This window comes from Oncorhynchus kisutch, linkage group LG4 (assembly GCF_002021735.2).
Source record: "Oncorhynchus kisutch isolate 150728-3 linkage group LG4, Okis_V2, whole genome shotgun sequence".
In the NCBI taxonomy this organism is placed as follows: Eukaryota; Metazoa; Chordata; class Actinopteri; order Salmoniformes; family Salmonidae; genus Oncorhynchus; species Oncorhynchus kisutch.
Window position 1 is genome coordinate 70672814 of NC_034177.2, and position 23077 is coordinate 70695890.

The following is a 23077-nucleotide window of genomic DNA, read 5'->3' on the forward strand; positions in this document are numbered from 1 at the left end:
GAGATGTCTTTCTCCAATATGAGAACTGTATTTGGTATTTTGACTTTCACCAGGAAGCCAATGACGGTTGGGAGAGACAGGAATTCCCTCGTGTGCTTCTCTCTCTCTCTCTGACTAATTGTATATTATCTCTCATTATCTGTAATTAAATTACACATTATGAATCACATGTTTACTGAATCATTTGCATTTCTGAATTCTTCTCTTCTCCACTTTCCACTCCACTCCTCTCATTGAATGTTGTTATTCCACTGATATGATTACAGTCTTCCATGGTTGTGTTATACCAGGCCACCACGGACCTGTATGGAAACTGCACCCTGCGCCACTCTGGAACATCAGCAGCAGCTCCTGAAGCAGCCGGAGTGTTTGCCTTGGCATTGGAGGCTAAGTATGCACACACACACACACGCACACACACACACGCACACACACACATACACACATTACTGGTCAGTGCCTGAAGGTCTTACAATCAGAGGAGAATATGGCTGTTCTAACTCTGTTAACATGGACAAGATGTGTTTCATAACTTCAGCTCCACACTGACTGAAACCTTGGCTGTCTCATTACATACGACCTATTCCCTTCACTGTCTTTCTCTCCCATATTCTCTCTCACTCTCCCCCCTCCGTTTCTATCCTTCTCTCCAGAACACTTCATATCTTCCCTCTTCACAGAATCATTTATTAAACAAAGCTACCATTAGGCCAACAGACCTACTCCATGAATAAAAGGGAGTTGTTTGTTGTCTTGCCCAGTTATTACTAAGTCTCTGTGTTCGTGCCAGGGATACAAATCATATTTGGCCCGGCGTGTGTTCTTTATACCTCGTTACATGGCTGAAACACAAGGTTTCTATTGTAGATTTGGCCCAAAGTGCACGTTCATGTTTTATGAATTACCAAATGGCCCATATACATGAACCAGAGCAACTCAGCGCTAGCTGGTGATGTAAGATGATGGTGAAGTGTTCTCTCAGCATAGCCAGCCGGGACGCGTATGTCACGATGTTGCCCAGTGAACCGTACAAATACCTCAGCCCATTTAGACGATGATAAAATCCATAATTAATAATGCAACGTTTTGTTTTGGGGTTTTATTATGTTCAACAAAGATTACACTGTGGCAACAGCAACATTTACAAGTCTTTCATTTCATACATCATGAATTCACTGCTGATGTGAAAACTTAATCTTAATTTGGTCCTTATGGTCTCGAAAATGTAAAACATATGCTAATGAAGTCAAATGGCACATTTGATCTGAATAATATAATAAATTTGACTTCATAGTTACTTTAGATAGTATGGGAGCATGTAAAGTGAAGTCCTGCCTCAGACCAGAGCTAGGCCAGGCTCCAGCTGCTCCCGGAAGACCCAAAAACTATATAAAAGTAGTATATTCTGAACATTCTATCTCACGTACAAGATGCAAGTACAAGGGTTTCTAGACAGGTTTCACCCACTGTCCCCAATCGTTTTCAATCCTTTTAACTCAGACAGCCCTTTTGCCATATAAAGGGCTGGTGTTTTTGTTCTCTATGCCATTAGCCAATGGCACAGACCAGGACTGTGTAAAGAGAAGCTGTTTGCTTAATACACAATAATGATGTTAGTGTCAGGGGCAGCGGATGCTAGCACTGGCTAGAGGTATAAAGCTGGTGTGTGTTAGTGAGTGCCGAGACCCTTTTTACTGGCCAAACACACTTGGACTGTGTGGTGTCAGGATTCAGTGAGTCAGCACAGAATAAAGCTGTTGTTCCACAGTAGAGATAAGCAGTAGAGACGTGCGGCCAGCCGTCTCAAAGCAGACCCTTTAATGTTCACACATCTGAGGCGTTATCATCAAAGTGTATCAAGAGATCAGACCTTCATTCCATTCATCACTTTTATGACAAAATGCACCAGAATCCATTCAGTCTCTTCTATTGGATGTGTTGATCATTTCCCTTACTTTGTGACTTAGAAGGAGATCTAGCACATGATTTGCTGGATTTTATCTTTATTTAACTAGGCAAATCAATTAAGAACAAATTCTTATTTTCAATGACGGCCTAGGAACAGTGGGTTAACTGCCTTGTTAAGGGGCAGAATGACAGATTTTTACCTTGTCAGCTCGGGGATTCGATCTTGCATCCTTTCAGTAACTAGTCTAGCGCGCTAACCACTAGGCTACCCTGCCGCTCCACTCCATCTGATACTTTCCTGTACTGTGCTGTGCTGTGCTGTGCTGTAGATGGGTGGTTTTGATAGCTTGCTTGTCAAGGTGAATAGAATAGATTCATTAACATGTTATCATCTACTGTCCCTGTCTGTGAAGTACTGTAGTGTTGAGCACGTATATTATAACCATGATCCCTGATCAGACACCTGTGTCCACCTGGTACACACATCTAACTCTCCCCTCCTCACCCCACAGCCCCAACCTGACATGGAGGGACATGCAGCATCTGTCTGTGCTGACCTCCAAGAGGAACCAGCTTCATGATGAGGTGCACCAGTGGCGGAGGAACGGCGTGGGCCTGGAGTTCAACCACCTGTTTGGTTACGGTGTGCTGGACGCTGGCGGCATGGTCAAGATGGCCAAGGAGTGGAAGACCGTCCCTGAGCGTTTTCACTGCGTGGCTGGATCATTGCAGGATGTTCAGTAAGTGACTGGGTTCTCTTCAGACTTAGCAAATTACCGACCAGGCTGAAACTAGAATTAGTACTAAGATGTTAGTTTGTTTTGATAGGTTTGTTTGTATTTAGCTAAGTCTGCTCCAATACCTGACTGTGGGTTCATCTGCAGTTAGACTCAAATTGTTACCTCTATCTGTCTGTAGAATAGGCCTGTGTGTTACAAAGTGCTTTGATGCTGATTACAGTGGGTTTATCTGGTCTGTGCTGTGGGGTGATAGCCTCAGTGATATGATCCATACCTACCTGTTACAACTGCATGTCTGCCCTTGGTCTCCCCTTACCTCCCTCTCTCACTCCCCCTCACTTTCTCATTCACTGTACCCTCTGCATCAGCCTGTTTCCAGAGCTTTGGACTTATGTCCTCCAGTGTCTCCCTGCGTGAGGCTCACAAGCACCCACACACACACACACTATAATTAGACCCCAACACATCGCTTGGCACAGCTTGCCCTAGCAACCCTGTCAATAAGACCGAGTAACAGGCGTGGAGGGACGTCATGACTGTCTGTGGGTGTGAAGGTGGATTCTATGTGTGTGTCTGGGGGCGAGGTCAGTGTGTGTGTGTGTCTGTGTGTGTGCATACATGTGTGTGTGTGACTGCCCACATCTTCCTATGCTGACCTTTCAATAGATATCACCCCTCTCATTTTCCTTCCTAATCTGTGGTCCACAGTTGGGACGGCCATGGCAACACAGCAGAATGGCAACCAGAGTGTGTGTGTGTGTGTGTGTCTCAGAGGAGCCCAGTCATGGCAGAGTCAGTCGCTGGTGTGTGTGTGAAGATAAGGTGTGTATCTAAGCTCCTGTAATGACAGCCTTTAAGTCCAGTGTAGAGGAGGCTGCTTTTACACAGCAGGCCTGAAGTAGGACATACCCAAATCTAAATGCCAGTAGCTCAGGACCTGAAGCAAGGATATGCATATTCTTGGTACTATTTGAAAGGAAACACTTAAGTTTGTGAAAATGTGAAATTAATGTAGGAGTATATAGCACATTAGATCTGGTAAACTTGTTTTTTGTTAGTTTTTTTGCATCATCTTTGAAATGCAAAAGAAAGGCCATACATTGACCTAGGAATCTACTTTAGATGTTGTCCACAAGAGGGTGGCATTGTGTGTGCAAAGTTTCAGACTGATACATTCAAGAATGACTGCTCTACATAATATTTTGTATCAAGTCTCCCAGGTGTCCCTCATGAGTTTGCCCAAATGTACCCAAGTGGCCGAATTGGTCAACTGATACATTCCCAAGTACATAACTATAGAGAATATACAAAAAATATTATGGTAATAAAACATTTAACTTTACATACTCCCAGGAATGTGATACATGATGGATCATTAGCTTCGCTACAAAAAAGGTACTCATACCTCTAGATGGCCGGGTGGGGTGGGTGTGGAGCTAGAGAGAGCAGAGGGGTCAGACTGGAGAAGACAGTTCCTCCATTTGAATGAGTGGGGGATGGACTTGAATGTGGTGTTGGAAGTTGGCTCCCACAAGTCATCTTACTCCCTACCACTATTGAACAATTCTGTTAGAACACAAGTTTTCTATTACTTATTTTATTTAACCTTTATTTTTTTATTTTAGCAGGGGGTGAGCACTGCATCAATACATCAAATACACAACACATATCTATAAACATATATTATATAGAGTATGGGGAACACAATCACTATAATGAAATATGTGGATCAATAGGCAATAAGATGCATAGACTATTCTAATATATTGTATGCCTCAGGTCTATATATTATATAAACATATATAGAAATCAAATACAAATATCTTACATAAATATGAAACCATTTTTAAAAAATGGATTAGCACGAGAAGCAAAAACTTATTTTACTTACCGATATAAAAAAGTAAGGTTACCTTCTCCTTCCAATCTTTCTTGCGCGCAGGACTCCTCATGTCGCTCTCCCGGTCAATTTCTACAATAATCTCATCCAAATGTGTATACTTGAAGTTCGATTCAGCGTTTATACTCTTAGTAGCAATGTTGTACTTTTTAAGTTTTGAGAAAACTTTGTAGAAGAAAGCGTGTGCTGCGCAACGTGAACTGAATTAATCGCATTGCGCGCAGCCATAAGTCAATGGCCGTTAGTCCTACAAAGGGACATCACATACCCATGTAAAGCCCCGCTCATTGGCTATCTAGCTAGCTATGTTTCAAAATGATAGGTGGTCATTGAACCAAGAGACTGTCAATCAAGTGACCACCGCCCGTCTCATTGGTGCGTAATGATGTCTGTCCTTCGTGAGCTAATAGACGTGTTGTGTAGCCAATACGTAATGTGGAATGATGAAACAAAGTTTGGTTGCCTTCTAGAGTGTCTGAGGATTACACAGAAACTGAACTTGACTGGGTGAAACAAAGTTTAGCCATTTAGATTTCATAGATTGTTTTGTTGCATGTTGAAAGAGTCGGAATTCATAGGAAACGCTCTATACAACATGGATCGTGTTACGGTATAAAAATGGATTTTATTAAACAAAGCTACGCTACATTGTATCTCTGGGAACCCCAGGATGACAAATCAGAGCAACATTACTGAATGTACTGTCAGAGGTGAATGTATCAAACCAGTTGCCTTGATAAAAGTGGCTTGTTGTTGTGCACTATCCTCAAACAATTGCATGGTGTTTTTGTTGCTGTAATAGCTACTGTAAATTAGACTCTGCAGTTGAGAGAACACACCACTGACCATTTTACTCTCACTAGCAGAGCTAGTTAGGCAGTTTTCATGTTATCCAGAGCATTGGTGGCTGTAACTGTGCTGCTGGCAACAATTTAATTACGTTTTTTTTGCCGACACCGGCCATATTCAACGGGTGTTGTGCGCTTGTAAATTCATCAGTTATTCTGCACTCTGGCACACTCAGACAAGAGTGCTCAACACCCCGAGATGGCAAGACTGAATTTACATATGCACCCGTTACTTGCATAGTGGAGTCTTTTGTTAAATAAGCACAGAGAGATGACACAAAGAGAGTCTGCCCTCACACATGTAGACACACACACATGCACGCACGCACACATACACACATCATTCATATGTGGGTTGTTTGAGTCAAGTACAGTGGCATGGCCATCGTTTGAAATGCAGAGGGTCTTTGATAAGAACGTTATTTTGGGCTGATATGAGGTAGAGGGAAAGGGGGGTACCTAGTCAGTTGTACAACTGAATGCATTCAACTGAAATGTGTCTTCCGCATTTAACCCAACCCCTCTGAATCAGCACTGCAGCGCAGTACAACCAGGACTCCATCTAGTACCAGTGCTACATCAAAGTGCAGCAGTCCCCATTGTGACAGTGAATGAATTATAATACAGAGCATCAGGACTGGATAGCCCCTATGATAATGGAGAATGTCACATCACACACACAGATGCTTGCACGCACGCAAGCACACACACAGACACACACACACCACTACTTAACATCACTGACTGCTGTGTGCGTTTTGGTCCGGCTATCTGGGTCAGAACTTCTGATTATCAGTCCTGCTGTTGTAGTGTCCTCGGCTCAGCTGGGTTTGGGTTTTACAATCTCGCCTGGTGTCTCATTTCAGATACCTCTTCTCTCCTCTATTCTCCTCTCCCCTCTGTGTATTTGAATTTGTATTTATTATGGATCCCCATTAGCTGCTGCCAAAATTAAGGAAGTTATATAATTTAAAAAACATTACAACAAATTTCACAACATATTAAGTGTGTGCCCTCAGGCCCCTACTCTACTACCACATATCTAAAACACAAAATCCATGTGTACGTGTGTGTATAATTCGTAGGTTATAGTGTGTTTGTTTTGCTTCACAGTCCCCACTGTTCCAGAAGGTGTATTTGTATCTGTTTATATTAATCTAATTTTAATGCTTGCATGTGTTGCTTGATGTGGAATAGAGTTCCATGTAGTCATGGATCTATGTAGTTACTGTGCACCTCCCATAGTCTGTTCTGGGGACTTGGGGACTGAAGAGACCTCTGGTGGCATGTCTTGTGGGGTATGCATGGGTGTATTCAACATGTCGATACCTCTCACAAATACAAGTAAGTAGTGATGGATTCTATCTACTTTGAGGCAGGATGATATTGACATAATATTCATATTATGCATATTATTAATGTTAGCTCTCTGTGTACCTCCAAGGGCCAGCCGTGCTGCCCTGTTCTGAGCCCATTTAAATTTTGCTAAGTCCCTCTTTGTGACACCTGACCACATGACTGAACAGTAGTCCAGGTGAGACAAAACTAGGATGTGTAGGACCTGCCTTGTTGATAGTGCTGTTAAGAATGCAGAGCAGCGCTATATTATAGACATGACTCCTCCCCATCCTAGCTACTGTTGTATCAATATGTTTTGACCATGACAGTTTATAATCCATGGTTACTCCAAGCAGTTTATTCTTCTAAACATGCTCAATTTCCACATTATTCATTACAATATTTAGTTGAAGTTTAGAGTTTAGCGAATGATACAGTGCTTTTAGTTTTAGAAATATTTAACCATTTGATGCGTACAATCACGTATTTGTGATCGTTGTTGAGTGTTCCCTGCAGCGTACGATCTCAAATACGTGATTGGAACAGTAGCAACAGAACGTATGACACAACAAACGCGTCTGAACAACGTTGTTGTCTGAACAGCATCTGAATATTTTTTTGTACTGATGGAAAATAAAGGTCTTAAACTCTATTCCTCAATTTGACCTTTTATTGTAAAAGATAAATGCGAACTTCATTATCCAAGCATCACACAGAACACATCCACAGCCAAACTCATTCCATAAACCAGTCTAAATAACAGGCGGCACTGACAAAAAAACTAAACATAAGTTAGCGACCTAACAGCTAGACTTGTTTACAATGTACCACATCTCTGGTAAGCACAAGATACTAATATAATGTTGTTTAGAAAATAAACATGTGTCAGCTAAGCTAACAGCAGCTAAATTCTTTATGATGGCACCCATGTTTGTTTACATTTGACAAGCGAAAACTCCCTAATCCCAGAATGCCATTCACTATAAGACGTAAATAAACAAAGTCAAAGATGGCTGTGCTCATTGCCTGAAAAATATGAACTTAGTTTAGCCACTTTCAGCATATTACAAATCGTCAATGTACTATAAAATCACAAAGCAAATAAAAGGTTTTCACCTCACAGATCATCACATCAAATACAGGCGTACTGTCTACCCTAAGCAATGCTCGAAACAAAACAGGGATGAAACCATTTTAGGGCGGTTTGTGGTGGGGGTTAATTTAATTTGGTGTGGGGGTTTCAAGTCCTTGGGGGGTAGAAATGGGGGAAGATATCGTGGGGGGATATGATGCAGGAAATATTACTATGATTGGGGATTTATCAATAAATGGGGGGCAAACAGTATAAGTTTATACGCTAAATAAAAATAAACGTCTGAGCTGGCAACCCTGAGGTACCAAAGTTACAACTGGCAACCCTGAGGTACCAAAGTTACAACTGGCAACCCTGAGGTACCAAAGTTACAACTGGCAACCCTGAGGTACCAAAGTTACAACTGGCAACCCTGAGGTACCAAAGTTACAACTGGCAACCCTGAGGTACCAAAGTTACAACTGGCAACCCTGAGGTACCAAAGTTACAACTGGCAACCCTGAGGTACCAAAGTTACAACTGGCAACCCTGAGGTACCAAAGTTACAACTGGCAACCCTGAGGTACCAAAGTTACAACTGGCAACCCTGAGGTACCAAAGTTACAACTGGCAACCCTGAGGTACCAAAGTTACAACTGGCAACCCTGAGGTACCAAAGTTACAACTGGCAACCCTGAGGTACCAAAGTTACAACTGGCAACCCTGAGGTACCAAAGTTACAACTGGGAACCCTGAGGTACCAAAGTTACAACTGGCAACCCTGAGGTACCAAAGTTACAACTGGCAACCCTGAGGTACCAAAGTTACAACTGGCAACCCTGAGGTACCAAAGTTACAACTGGGAACTCTGGAAAAAACGAGCTCCGACTGGGAAAAATCGTTTTGAATGGTCATCCAACTTGGAATTCAAACTGGGGAGCTCGGGCCTCTTTCTAAAGCTCCGAATTTTCGAATTGAAGATCATTGACGTCATGATTTTACCTCGTATTTTTCCCATTTCACAGTTGTCTTGAAAGCACCATAAGTCAGTCAAGTGAACTATCCCTTGTTATAACATCTTTGGTCTGACGGACACTTATATGACAAAGAGAATGCATTGTATGATGTCAAGAAACATGGCACCACAAATAGCCGGCAAATAGCTTAGCATTAGCTCATCATAATCAGTACAGCATTCAAGTATTTTACAAACATCATATGTGTCCATTACAATCTATTCAAGAATCGGAATGCATGATTTGTCACCAGTACTTGAAAATGTTAATAAAACAGTAAATCAATTATGATCCATACATACATACGGTGTACTACAGCAGAAATGACAACACGCTATACTGAAAATAAGCCACTTACTTTGGTAGGAACGCACACATGTCCAAAGTCCAATTTGTAAGACAAACAACCATGAAGGCAATGCGGGCTCCAGTCAGAAAATGTGCTGGGGGAAAACGTTTTTGCAAGGCCTGTTCTGACTAGAGATCTGCAATTTCTTCATACTTGATCTGGGGAAACACTGGGGAAGTGCTTGGACTCATATTGAAGAGAGAAGTTTGTCTGGCTCAGTAGTGCCTCAAACATAAATTGTCCGCAAGAGTGAAATGGCCAACGTCTTATGCGAATTAACGAGGAGGCGGAACACACCTCAATTCAAACTGTTGTTCTAAAATAAAACTTGTTAGAAAATAATTTGAAATTGACTAATTGAAACATAGCCTATTGATAATTAGCAGGCAGCGTGCCTTGGTTTGAGGGCAGCACGGGTAACTGTCCTATTGCGTAACGATCACATTTTGGAACAGTGAGAGCATTCTAACATCACACGCATGAAAAAACTCAAGCAAGAGCTACGGTTAGAGATATTTCGAACCCACACTGAAAGGTTAAGACTAACTCATTCCTTGCCACCCAGTCTGAAAGTAACTGCAGCTCTTCGTTAAGTGTTGCAGTAATTTCAGTCGACTGTAGTAGCTGACGTGTATAGTGTTGAATCATCCGCATACATAGACACACAGGCTTTACTCAAAGATTAGTATAGACTGAAAAAAGTAAGGGGCCTAGAGAGGGAATTCCTGATTCTACCGAGATTTTGTTGGAGAGGATTTCCTTAAAGAACACCCTCCGTGTTCTGTTAGACAGTTAACATAGCAGGGGGTATAAAGCTTGATCAAATATGTTTTTCCAGCAACAGACTATGATCGATAATGTCAAAAGCCACTCTGAAGTCTAACTGAACAGCCCCCACAATCCATTTATCATCAATTTCTCTCAGCCAATCATCAGTCATTTGTGTAAGTGCTGTGCTTGTTGAATGTCCTTCCCTGTAAACATTCTGAAAGTTTGTTGTCAACTTGTTTACTGCAAAATAGCATTGTTTCTGGTCAAACACAATTTTTTCCAAAAGTTTACTAAGGGTTGTCTATTGGTTGTCTATTTGAGCCATTAAAGGGGGATTTACTATCTGTAGGTACGGATATAACTTTTACTTCCCTCCAGGCCTGAGAGCACACACTTTCTAGTAGACTTAAATTGAAGATATAGCAAATAGTAATGGCAATATCGTCCGCTATTATTTTCAGTAATTTTCCATCCAAATTGTCAGACCCCAGTGGCTTTTCATTGGTGATAGACAACAATCATTTTTTCACTTCTTCCACACTTACTTTTAAAATTACAATGCTTGTCTTTCATAATTTGGTCAGATAGCAGACTGGGATAGGAATTGATTGAATATGTCCATACACACACCAGCCAGCTGGTCTGCGCACGCTCTGAGGACGCGGCTAGGGATGCCGTCTGAGCCGACAGCCTTGCGGGGTTAACACGTTTAACCTCTTTCAGCTAGGGGCACTATTTTTATGTTTGGAAAAATAATGTTCCTAAAGTAAACAGCCGATTTCTCAGGCCCATAAACTAGAATATGCATATAATCGACAGATTAGGATAGAAACACTCTAAAGTTTCCAAAACTGTCAAAATATTGTCTGTGAGTATAACAGACAAAAACCTGAGGAAAATCAAACCAAGAAGTGCCTTCTATTTTGAAAGCTCCATGTTCCATAGCCTGCCTTCGCTCCATTTAAAGGGATATCAACCAGATTCCTTTTCCTATCACTTCCTCAAGGTGTAAACAGTCTTTAGACATAGTTTCAGGCTTTTATTTGGAAAAATGAGCGAGAAAGATAACATCGCGTAGTGTATAGCCTGGTGTTCGTATGAGTTTTGCTTGCGCAACACAGTGGGGCAGCCATTGACTCTCCCTCTCCTACTGAAAAAGAGACAGTGCCGGTTGATATACACTGCTCAAAAAAATAAAGGGAACACTAAAATAACACATCCTAGATCTGAATGAATGAAATATTCTTATTACATACTTTTTTCTTTACATAGTTGAATGTGCTGACAACAAAATCACACAAAAATGATCAATGGAAATCAAATGTATCAACCCATGGAGGTCTGGATTTGGAGTCACACTCAAAATTAAAGTTGAAAACCACATTACAGGCTGATCCAACTTTGATGTAATGTCCTTAAAACATTTTGTGACTAGGGGGCAGTATTTTCATTTTTGGAAAAATAACGTTCCCGTAGTAAACGGGATATTTTGTCAGGACAAGATGCTAGAATATGCATGTAATTGACAGCTTAGGATAGAAAACACTCTAAAGTTTCCAAAACTGTAAAACTGTAAAAATATTGTCTGTGAAGTATAACAGAACTGATATTGCAGGCGAAAGCCTGAGAAAAACCCAATCCGGAAGTGCCTCATGTTTTTAAAGCGCTGAGATGACAGGGTGATTAACAAAAGGCTAAGCTGTGTCTCAATATATTTCACTTGTGATTTTAATGAATAGGAATATTTTCTAGGAATATTTACGTCCGTTGCGTTATGCTAATTAGTGTCAGTCGATGATTACGCTCCCTCATGCGGGATGGGGAGTCATTAGAGGTTAAAACAAGTCACACCATGACTGACCCACCTCCAAACCGGTCATGCTGGAGGATGTTGCAGGCAGCAGAACGTTCTCCACGGCATCTCCAGACTCTGTCACGTCTGTCATGTGCTCAGTGTGAACCTGCTTTCATCTGTGAAGAACAGTGCGCCAGTGGCGAATTTGCCAATCTTGGTGTTCTCTGGCAAATGCCAAACATCCTGCACGGTGTTGGGCTGTAAGCACAACCCACACCTGTGGACGTCGGGCCCTCATACCACCCTCATGGAGTCTGTTTCTGACCGTTTGAGCAGACACATGCACATTTGTGGCCTGCTGGAGGTCATTTTGCAGGGCTCTGGCAGTGCTCCTCCTGGTCCTCCTTGCACAAAGGCGGAGGTAGCGATCCTGCTGCTGGGTTGTTGCCCTCCTACGGCCTCCTCCACGTCTCCTGATGTGCTGGCCTGTCTCCTGGTAGTGCCTCCATGCTCTGGACACTACGCTGACAGACACAGCAAACACAGCAAGAGCTGCACTACCTGAGCCACTTGTGTGGGTTGTAGACTCCGTCTCATGCTACCACTAGAGTGAAAGCACCGCCAGCATTCAAAAGTGACCAAAACATCAGCCAGGAAGCATAGGAACTGAGAAGTGGTCTGTGGTCACCACCTGCAGAACCACTCCTTTATTGGGGGTGTCTTGCTAATTGCCTATAATTTCCACCTGTTGTCTATTTCATTTGCACAACAGCATGTGACATTTATTGTCAATCAGTGTTGCTTCCTAAGTGGACAGTTTGATTTCACAGAAGTGTGATTGACTTGGAGTTACATTGTGTTGCTTAAGTGTTCCCTTAATTTTTTTGAGCAGTGTTTTATCAATTATATATTTTAAAAATAACCTGAGGATTGATTATAAAAAACATTTGAAATTTTTCTGTGGACATTACGGATACTATTTGGAATTTTCGTCTGCGTTGTCGTGACCGCAGATTTCTGAACACAACGCGCCAAAAAGCTCTCGTGAGTGAAAACATCCGAAGATCATGAAAGGTAAGCGATTCATATTATTGCTTTTCTGATTTTCGTGACCAAGCTACTTTAATGCTAGGTGTTCATAATGTTTTGTCGAGTGATCGATAAATTTACACAAACGCTTGGATTACTTTCGCTGTAAAGCATATTTTCAAAATCTGACACGACAGGTGGATTAACAAAAAGCTAAGCTGTGTTTTGTTATATTGCACTTGTGATTTCATGAATCTAAAATATTTTTAGTAATATTATTTGAATGTGGTGCTCTGCAATTCAGTGGTTGTTGACAATTATCCCGCTAATGGGTTGCGTCAAGAAGTTAAGTATTTTACTCAGGTCGGCCACAGAGGAGAGCCCACAGCCTTTGGTAGCGGGCCGTGTCGGTGGAACTGTATTGTCCTCAAAATGCACAACGACGTTGTTTAATTTGTCTGGGAGCAAGACGTCGAAGTCCGCAACGGGGCTGATTTTCTTTTTGTAATCCATGATTGTCTGTAGACTCTGACACATACGTCTCATGTTTGAGCCGTTGATTTGCAACTCCACTTTGTCTCTATACTGACGCTTTCCTTGCTTGATTGCCTTCCGGAGGGAATAACTACAATGTTTGTATTCGTTCATGTTTCCAGTCGCCTTGACATGATTAAATGCAGTGGTACGTGCTTTCAGTTTTGCGCAAATGCTGCCATCAATCCACATTTTCTGGTTAGAGAAGGTTTTAATAGTCACAGTGGGTACAACACCTCCTATACACTTCCTTATAAACTCGCTCACAGAGTCAGCGTATATGTCTATGTTATTGTCTGAGGCTAACTGGAACATATCCCAGTCCACGTGATCAAAGCAATCTTGAAGGGTGGAATCCGAATGGTCAGACCAGCATTGGATATACCTAAGTACGGGCACTTCCTGTTTTGGTTTCTGCCTATAGGAGGGGAGCAACAAGAAGGAGTCATGGTCAGATTTGCCAAAAGGAGGGCAGGGAAGGGCCTTGTATGCATCGCGGAATTTGGAGTAGCAGTGGTCGAGTGTGTTACTCGCTCATGTACTGCAATCAATATGCTGATAGAATTTAGGTAGCCTTGTTCTCATATTAGTTTTGTTAATAAAATCCCCAGCTACAATAAATGCAGCCTTAGGATATATGGTTTCCAGTTTGCATAAAGTCCAGTGAAGTTACTTGATGGCCGTCTTGGCATCCGCTTGCGGGGGGATATACACGGCTGTGACGATAACCGAGGAGAGTTCCCTTGGGAGATAATACTGTCAGCATTTGATTGTGAGGAATTCCAGGTGAACAAAGGACTTGAGTTATTGTATGTCGCTACAATTACACCATGAGTCATTAATCATGAAACATACACCCCCACCCTTCTTCTTACCAGAGAGATGTTTGTTCCTGTTGGCACGATGCACTGAAAATCCCGTTGGCTGAACGGACTCTGACAGCATGTTCTCCGTGAAACAGAGTATGTTACAATCTCGGGTATGTCTTTGGAAAGCAACTCTTGCCCTAATTTTGTTGACTTTGTTAACTAGGGACTGGACATTAGCGTGTAATATACTCGGAAGCTGTGCGTGGTGTACGCTCATCCGCTCATCCTCTCCTCCTTCGACGGCGTTGTTTTGGGTCGGCCTCTGGAATCAGTTCAAATGCCCTGGGAGGTGCAGGCAAAGGATCCGCTTTGGGAAAGTCGTATTCATGGTTGTAGTACTGGTTGTGCTGGCAAAGTTGACATCTCTCTGATATCCAATAATTATTCCCGGCTGTATGTAATAACACTTAAGGTTTTATGGGCTAACAATGTAAGAAATAATACATACAAAAAACAAAATGCTGCACAGTTTCCTAAGGACTTGAAGCAAAGCTACCATCTCTATCGGCGTCATCTTGTTGGTGTCAAGGAGTCGCCCAATCAGTTATTTTAAATCCATCTTCAGCTGTTCAGAGCTGCCCTTCATAATGTCATTCAAGCACACATGAACCATGACAGTATCAGTCCCGGGTGACTGACGCACAGTCTCGGGAAGCAACCTGGTGATATCCTGAACTTTTCCCCCAGGAAAACACCAAGTATTTGCCCCAGGTACAGATATATGCCTCACAATTAAACTCCTATCACAATCGCCAGAATGATCCGGCCTCTAACGTGTCTCAAAGCAGATTGCGAGGCCAGAGTAACAGAACTCCCCTGAGAAGAGAGCTGCTGAGACGCCAGCTGCGTGCAGGCCACAACAGCCAAAGGCATCAAGAGAGCACAACCTAGCGGAGGGGGGCCAAGGTGGACCAGGCTGTGCCCAGACAATTGATTGACTAGGACAGGGGGAGGTTGCTGGAGGGGCATCCACAGCCATGAAGCATCTAAGTCCACGGCAGAAGACAGCTGGTACAGGGGCTCTAAGCGATTTGAAAGTCTTAAGTCCGGATGCTGGGTAAGAAGGCAGGCACGCCGAGAACGATTATTCTATTTCTTTCTGGTTTCGACACGCATCCATTTACGCTCACCTGGAGTCGAACAATGAGCAGTCATTTTCTGGTTCAAGTTAGTAGAGGGGTGCAGTGTGGGAAATTGATCATAATCTAGGATGGTCCCATTATGATCCTCTTGGATGTTTTGATTGGAAGCATTTAAAGATGCCGATAGTCTCATAGAATCCTTATTCAGTTCAAGGTGCTTGGTTAAAGGTTTTATTTTTTCATGAAGAGTAATAATCCTTTCTTTAGCTGCATCAAGTTCAATACATTTTACCCGTGACAACTACGAACATGTCGCAGATTATACACATAATAGCACATGGGTCCCCAGCAGATTCAAAGGAGTTTTCACTGCTGAACGGCAACAATCAAAGGGAAGAAACATTTCCCGGCTTCGCTATAATACCTGTCTCGTACCAACGCTTCATTGTGCCTCGCACAACTATGTTGTTGTCGGTTTCTCGTTGAATGTGAAGAGCGAGAGAGAAGCGCAGGGGGCCAGGTGATGCTACGTCGGTTGTCAGTGGCAGGACGCCGGCTGTTCCTTGCTACGCACCGGTCCGGCTGCGTGGTAGCGTTTGGTGTAGCCTCTCACAGCCGTGTTGGGCGTGTCCCCAGTGTCTATAGTCGTGGGGAACACAAAACATACAATTACAGCATGTCCTGGCCAACAACTGTAGTCACATTCACATGCTGGAAATAGTTCTATAGAGAGCGTTATATGATTGGAGCTCTTGGTTGCCTGGTTTGATTGTTGGTATCCAGGTACTAAAGTGTTCGGGTGAAAAAGTTGAATGAAAAAAGTGAAGCGAGGAAAAAACAAAAAGTTTGGATTAAACGTTTATAAAAAAATGTAAAAAATGAAAAGTTTGCAGGTAACCAAGACGCATCAAACAGCACAGCAGCATGGAGACAACGAGGAAGTGAGGAAGTGTGACGTTGCTGTGATGAGGTGTGGGAAGCACTAGTGGTGGGGTTTATGACCATAGGGGAGTCATTATTCTCATACATTATCTGATGAGATTGCTGCACCTGCTGTTCAGGAAAATCATTTTGGCGACAAATTGATTTCTGCACACATTCATGAGCCCAGACACACACAGAGCAACACATATTATGTACTCGTGCACACACATGCACAGACAGACACACACACATACACACATTCTGCTTTTCAATGATAGATACTGTCATATCAGTGCAGAATGCAATATCCCTCCTGTCTCAGGATGTGATGTGATCCGGTGACATTTTGGTGGCGGACAGAGGCCACCAATGAGGTTCACAGTTCGACTCATTAACTTCCCAGCTGGGCCACCTGGCTGAAATGTATTCTGGGTTATGGATCTACAGGATACAGTTACATCAAAGCATCTACATATTACATAGTGGCCTTAAACATTAACTTTCAATTCATTTGTATTTCTATTGTAAAGGTACTGTATATTGGAATACAAAACATGTATGAATCTACACATATAATGTATTTATTATTATCTATGATAACATCTTTGAAAAACAGTTTTGAAGGTATTGTTGATAATCTATCATATGAATTATCAGAAAACAAGAAAAGCTCTCAACTAATTCACTGTTAAAACTCATTAACTTCTCTGGGATATGTGGGACGGTAGCATCCCACCTCGCCAACAGCCAGTGGAATTGCAGGGCGACAAATTCAAAACAACAGAAATCACATAATTAAAATTGCTCAAACATACAAGTATTTTACACCATTTTAAAGATAAACTTCTTGTAAATCCAGCCACAGTGTCCGATTTCAAATAGCCTTTACAGCAAAAGTACACCAAATGATTATGTTAGTTCACCACCTAGTCACAGAAAACCATACAGCCATTTTCCAGCCAAGGAGAGGGCTCACAAAAATCAGAAATAGCGATTAAATTAATCACTAACCTTTGATGATCTTCATCAGATGGCACTCACAGGACTTCATGTTACACAATAAATGTGTGTTTCGTTCTATAAAGTTAATCTTTATGTCCAAAATCCTCATTTGAATTTGGTGTGTTATGATCAGAAATGCATTGACTCAAACAAACATCCGGTGAAAGTGCAGAGTGCCATATCAAATTACAGAAATACTCATAATAAACATTGATAAAATATACAAGTGTTATGCATGGAAATATAGACAAACTTCTCCTTAATACAACCGCTGTGTCAGATTTCAAAATGGCTTTACGGCGAAAGCACACCTTGCGATTATGTTAGGTCAGCGCTAGTCACAGAAAAACATCCAGCCATTTTCCAAAGGAGAGGTGTCAGAAAAGTCAGAAATAGCGTTGTAAATATTCACTTACATTTGATGATCTTGATCGGAATGCACTCCCAGGAATCCCAGTTCCACAATACATTTTTGTTTTGTTCGATAAAGTCCATAATTTATGTCCAAATACCTCCTTTTTGTTCACGCATGTAGCGCAGTAATCCAAATGCATAATGCGTGATCACTTGTTCAGACGAAATGTCCAAAAAGTTATATTACAGTTCATAGAAACATGTCAGACGATGTATAGAATCAATCTTTAGGATGTTTTTAACATAAATTTTCAATAATGTTCCAACCGGAGAAGTCTTTAGAAATGCAATGGAACACAGCTACCTCTCACGGGCACGCGCGTGATCAGCTCATGGCCTTCTGCCAGACACCTGGTTGAAACAGCTCGCTTTCTCTCCTCCTTCATAGTAGAAGCCTTAAACAAGGTTCTAAAGACAAGACTGTTGACATCTAGTGGAAGCATTAGGAAGTGCAATATGACCCCATAGACACTGTATATTCGATAGGCAATGACTTGAAAAACTACAAACCTCAGATTTCCCACTTCCGGGTTGGAGTTTTTTGCCTGCCATATGAGTTCTGTTATACTCACAGACATCATTCAAACAGGTTTAGAAACTTCAGAGTGTTTTCTATCCAAATCCTAATTATATGCATATTCTAGCTTTTGGGCCTGAGTAGCAGGCAGATTACTCTGGGCACCTTTTTATCCAAGCTACTCAATACTGCTCCCCAGTCCCAAAGAAGTTAACTGTAGGTCAGAGCCGTAACAGACTACATCTGGTTTTCAATGAAACCACATGACAGTGTATTGTACTGAATCCCATTGACCCACTAAATTACCACTAATTTAACCACCTCACCATCAGACCTCAGCACACCTCTCTGCTCAGGATAATATTCTAACCAATGTGCTTCCCAGAACATACCTCTCCTTCTTTCTTTCTCTTCCCCCCCCCCCCCCCCCTCTCTCTCTCTCTCTCTCTCTGTCCTTCTCTCTTGTGTGCTGTGCTAATCTGAGAGAGCTGTAATGGGCCCCTGACTCTAATAATGCCATTAGGTCCACTTTACCCCCATCGTCCTCTCCTCAGCTCAGCTTCCCCATCTTTCTAGCTACCCAGTGGTCCACCCCTGCCCGAGTGAGCTCTTAACACCCTCACCGTCTCACCACAAAGCAAGGAGTCAGCAGGGTTCCTGTGTGTGCCAGCAGGGTTCTCTGTGCCAGAGAATAGCAACAGAACATCCCTGCTCCAAGGCTTTGGCTTGGGACCCTCAATCTGGACAAGGCAATCTCCCTGCACCAGCTCTCTGCCATGAGTTGAATAGGAAGGAAGATAATATAATTCTTAGGTGGTCCAATATGACTTTGGGTTGCTATAGTGGTTCCTCCTTTAAAAGTTGCGTCATACTGTGGCAGACTTTGCGTGCTGCCGCAGCATTCTGTGGCCCGTCATGTGATTTTCAGCCATTTTTTCTGTTACTGCTAGTTTGACCACCAGAGGGCATCTTTGAGAAGCATTTCATAGTATTCCGTATTGGCATTACCAGAGAATTTAAAACCTTTTGTTGTACTAACATAGTACATGGGATTGATTTTAAGAAATTTGGCTTAATTCATTTGATTAATATTATGGTGTTTCTATTCAGAGAAAAACGAAAAATGAAACCCTCAGGGTTTCCGTTAGGATGGAATGGAAAATATGGCGCTGTACAATGTGAAGGTCGGGAGTAGGCTACAGGATTGGAGGATTCTAAATGGTTTTCCGTCATTAGACAGCTTTGTTCCAATATTTCTGCAATTCAGTGATATTTATTCCCATAGTAATTTGTTATGGATCCATAACTAAATCAACATCTGTATTTTGAAAGAGTATTTGTTTATCATTATTTATTAACAAAATGTGCTTATTTGTTTATTAGGCTACTGTACAGTCTACAATACATACTGTGGTAAACATGGGAAAGGGCCTAATTCCTTACATAAGGGAGAGCAGGCCATGTCTGTACTACAGAATGCGGGGCACGCGGGAGACCGGTGTTATTTCATAGTTGTGATGTCTTCACTATTATTCTACAATGTAGAAAATAGTAAAAATATAGACAAATCCTGGAATGAGTAGGTATGTCCAAACGTTTGACTGGTACTTACTTAATTTGATTAATATTATGGTGTTTCTATTCCATGAAGAGGGAATAGAAATATGGCGCACTCATAAATTCAGTGTTGTCAGATTGTCCGTCGTTTCGCTCTCGGAGCGCACACTGGACGTTCGGGCCGAGGAGTAGGGTTGATTTGAGCGTTCTGGCCTTACAACGGCAGCCAAGCACCCAAGCTAACATTGGCTAGTTTGCTAGCTACTGTAGGCCCTTGTAATCCTGGAGTGAACAGTGAAATGCTGTGGGCGTGATTGTGTAGTAGAGCCTGTTGCTTTGGGCAAGATGGAGAAAAAAACTGTTGAATAGAGTGACATTTAGTTTATGTAAATGTTATTCTGTCCTTTTCTTGTTATAATCAATGTTCCTTTTGAAATACAAGTTCAATAGTAGGATGCAAGTTCAATATTTGAAAGGAAAATAAACCACAAGTCTTGTTTAATCCTAAACATTACATAGCATAGTAAGAATAAATGGCATGAGCTTTCATGACATGACATATTATTCTGAATTACATATCATGAAGATGATTGGCAGATTTCTGAAATGGACCTAGATTGTTTATCCATCCATTTATTAATATCTGTTAGAACTACATGGTAGGCAATAGGAGACAGGCTCTGTCATAGTATTGTTCTTTCTAGGGTGGTCCTAGTGCCTGTGGCTGGCCTCAGGGCGACTCCATGGAGTTCTACTGTGCTACACACTTTCTCATTCTCCTCCATTCAATATTCAACACTAGTCATTAATATTTTTAAACAGTTCTTGCTTATTCAAAAAGGGCTAGAATATTGGTGTATTTTTCAGCCGGTCTCTCTGGGCAAGGCTAATGGTGTTTTCGATGGTATTTTATTGGACACAAACAGTGATGTGTCCTTGAGACAAACATCCTCAAAGCATTTTGAAATGCATGAGTTATTTCAGGTACTAGCCATAGTATTTAAATTCATACAATTACATCAAAATTACGTATAAATGCTTTATTTTGATGTATCAAGTGAATCTCAATCTGTAATAACGATTGGCAGCTAAGATAGTGGTCGCAGGAAGGTAAGATATGAGTCTAAGTCTAACCAAAAAACCTGCACGCTTCGGTTTATTCTAATAATTGAATGGCAAAGAAAACGCTGTTTCTGTCTTTGTTGTGTTGCCGTGCGGGATCAGGATTTGAGGCACCACCAGTGCTGTATCAGGGTCTACTGGGTCCATGCTAAGTAGGTCAGGTAATAGCAGGATATTTGAGGGTGGAGGCGTAGACAGAACTAGACCGACTGGGCTATGGTAAATATTCTGCACCCCCAGGCTAAATCTCAGATTGAATTAGATACAGGGACACCAGCTTTCTCAAGGAGCTGACCAGAATACTGATAATGTTGCTATTTTTCTCTCTCTCTCCTCTCTCTTCCTTAATACATCTTTATATTAGCCTCTTTTTTTGCTACCTCCATCTTCCTTTTTATTTATTTCTGTCCTGTTTTTCCTTTCTCCATTTTCCGGTGTTTCTCTCATTCTCTGACCCTCCCTTTCCGAACTTTCGTCTTCTGTCACCCTTTCACGAGTCTTGTTAATCCCTCGTTCCATCTCTCTTTCTGTCATCCCTTATCATTGTCCTACTTTTATCACTTTCTTATTTCCCTTTGGGTCTCTCTTGACTCTTCTTCTGCCTTCACCTTCCTAATCTTTCTCTCTCCTTTCTCCTCCAACCCTCTCTCCCTGCAGTAAGATCCAGTCGGGTGACAAGCTGATCCTGGCCATCTCCACTGACTCCTGCCAGGGGAAGGACAACTTTGTCCGCTACCTGGAGCATGTTCAGGCCGTGATCACCGTCAATGGCAGTCGCCGTGGTGACCTCAACATCAACATGACCTCCCCCATGGGCACCAAGTCCATCCTACTAAGCCGCCGGCCCCGGGACGACGATTCCAAGGTGGGCTTCGACAAGTGGCCCTTCATGACTACCCAAACCTGGGGAGAGGACCCCCGCGGGACCTGGGTCCTGGAGGTGGGCTTCCAGGGAAACGAGCCACAGAGGGGTGTCCTGAAGGAGTGGACCCTCATGCTGCACGGAACACAAAGTGCTCCTTACATAGACCAGATAGTGCGTGACTACCAGTCCAAATTAGCCATGTCCAAAAAGGAGGAGTTGGAGGAAGAGCTAGACGAGGCGGTGGAGAGGAGCCTGAAGACCCTGCTGAGTAAAAACTAGCTGACGTAGCTAACTAAACACCGTCTGGTCAGGTCAGCATGCCGGGCCACTCTCTCTCTCTATTTCTTTCTCTCACTCCCCCTCTCTCATCTCTCCTATCTTTCTCTCACCCCCTCTCTCTTCTCTCCTATCTTTCTCTCACTTTCCCTTTCTCTCACCAAATAACTTTCTCTCCCTCTCTTGCCCTCTCTCACACTTTCTCTCCTCCCTCCTTTCTCTCCTCTCTCATTGACTTTCTCTCCTTCTCTCCCCTCCCCCCTTTCCTCTGCTGTTTGTTTTTCTGTGTTTATATTAGCCCTCCACTTTCGATAGATGTTTCTTGTAATCCGATTATGATAAAAGTGTAACCTTCAAATAATCTGTTCTATAGAGAAAACTAAAAGATCCCATCTTGCTTTCTGTCTATGTTTTTTACACTTTACTAAAATGTATATAAACAGAATATATCCACTATATGGTGTTATTGCATTTCCCCGCTCCTCCACCTCTGGTAAAACAACTATTGTACAGTTTGTGACTGTAAACGATTTTCTGTGTCATTCTTAAAGTTGAATATCTTGCAATCAGAGCAGTGATACTTCTTTCTGTTTATATTTTTGTGACAAGCAACTGTTTCTATATAAACAAGACAAGGAACGTGTGATTAATATTGACGCCTGTGCACCTAAAAAAGTATACCATAATAAATCTATTCAGCTGTTTGTTAAAGTGATTTGCCTCACTCGGCAATGCACATTCAGGTAGCAGACATGTCTTCAGTCCTTTGTCATTTGAATAGGGATGAGAAATAAGACCAGCAGAGAGATAGAGGTCAGAACCTGCGTACGTGCCTCTGTATTCCAATTCCACTTTTTAAGGTAAGTCATTTTGCCTTACAATGTTCATTGCCAGTCAACTGAAGCCTATGCGGCAATGGGAAGCCCTTATCTGTTAACTCGAGAGCACAAAGCACAGGGACATTTAGATCACACACTGTGTAAAGAGACTATATCGTATAAAACACTATTAGCTTTTCTTTCTCTCCCCTTTTTGTCTTACTTTTGTCTCTCTGTCACACGCACACACACACATGCTCTCTCTCGTTCTCTTTTTCTCTCTCGTCTGTCCCTCTAAGGGAGAGTGGATTATGCAGAGTTCAGAGGTCAC

At 42.2% G+C, this 23077-nt stretch overlaps 1 protein-coding gene across 1 annotated transcript in view; it reads left to right on the forward strand.

Moving 5' to 3' along the window:
• pcsk2 (proprotein convertase subtilisin/kexin type 2) overlaps positions 1 to 22639 on the forward strand; it is a 73105-nt gene extending 50466 nt beyond the window's left edge. Inside the window, exons 10-12 of the mRNA XM_020481790.2 lie at positions 291 to 391; positions 2421 to 2648; positions 21445 to 22639. Of these exons, the coding sequence (XP_020337379.1) occupies positions 291 to 391; positions 2421 to 2648; positions 21445 to 21931 (816 nt within the window). The 3' untranslated portion in view covers positions 21932 to 22639. The remainder of the gene's footprint in view (positions 1 to 290; positions 392 to 2420; positions 2649 to 21444) is intronic.
• The last annotated feature ends 438 nt before the right edge of the window (positions 22640 to 23077 follow it).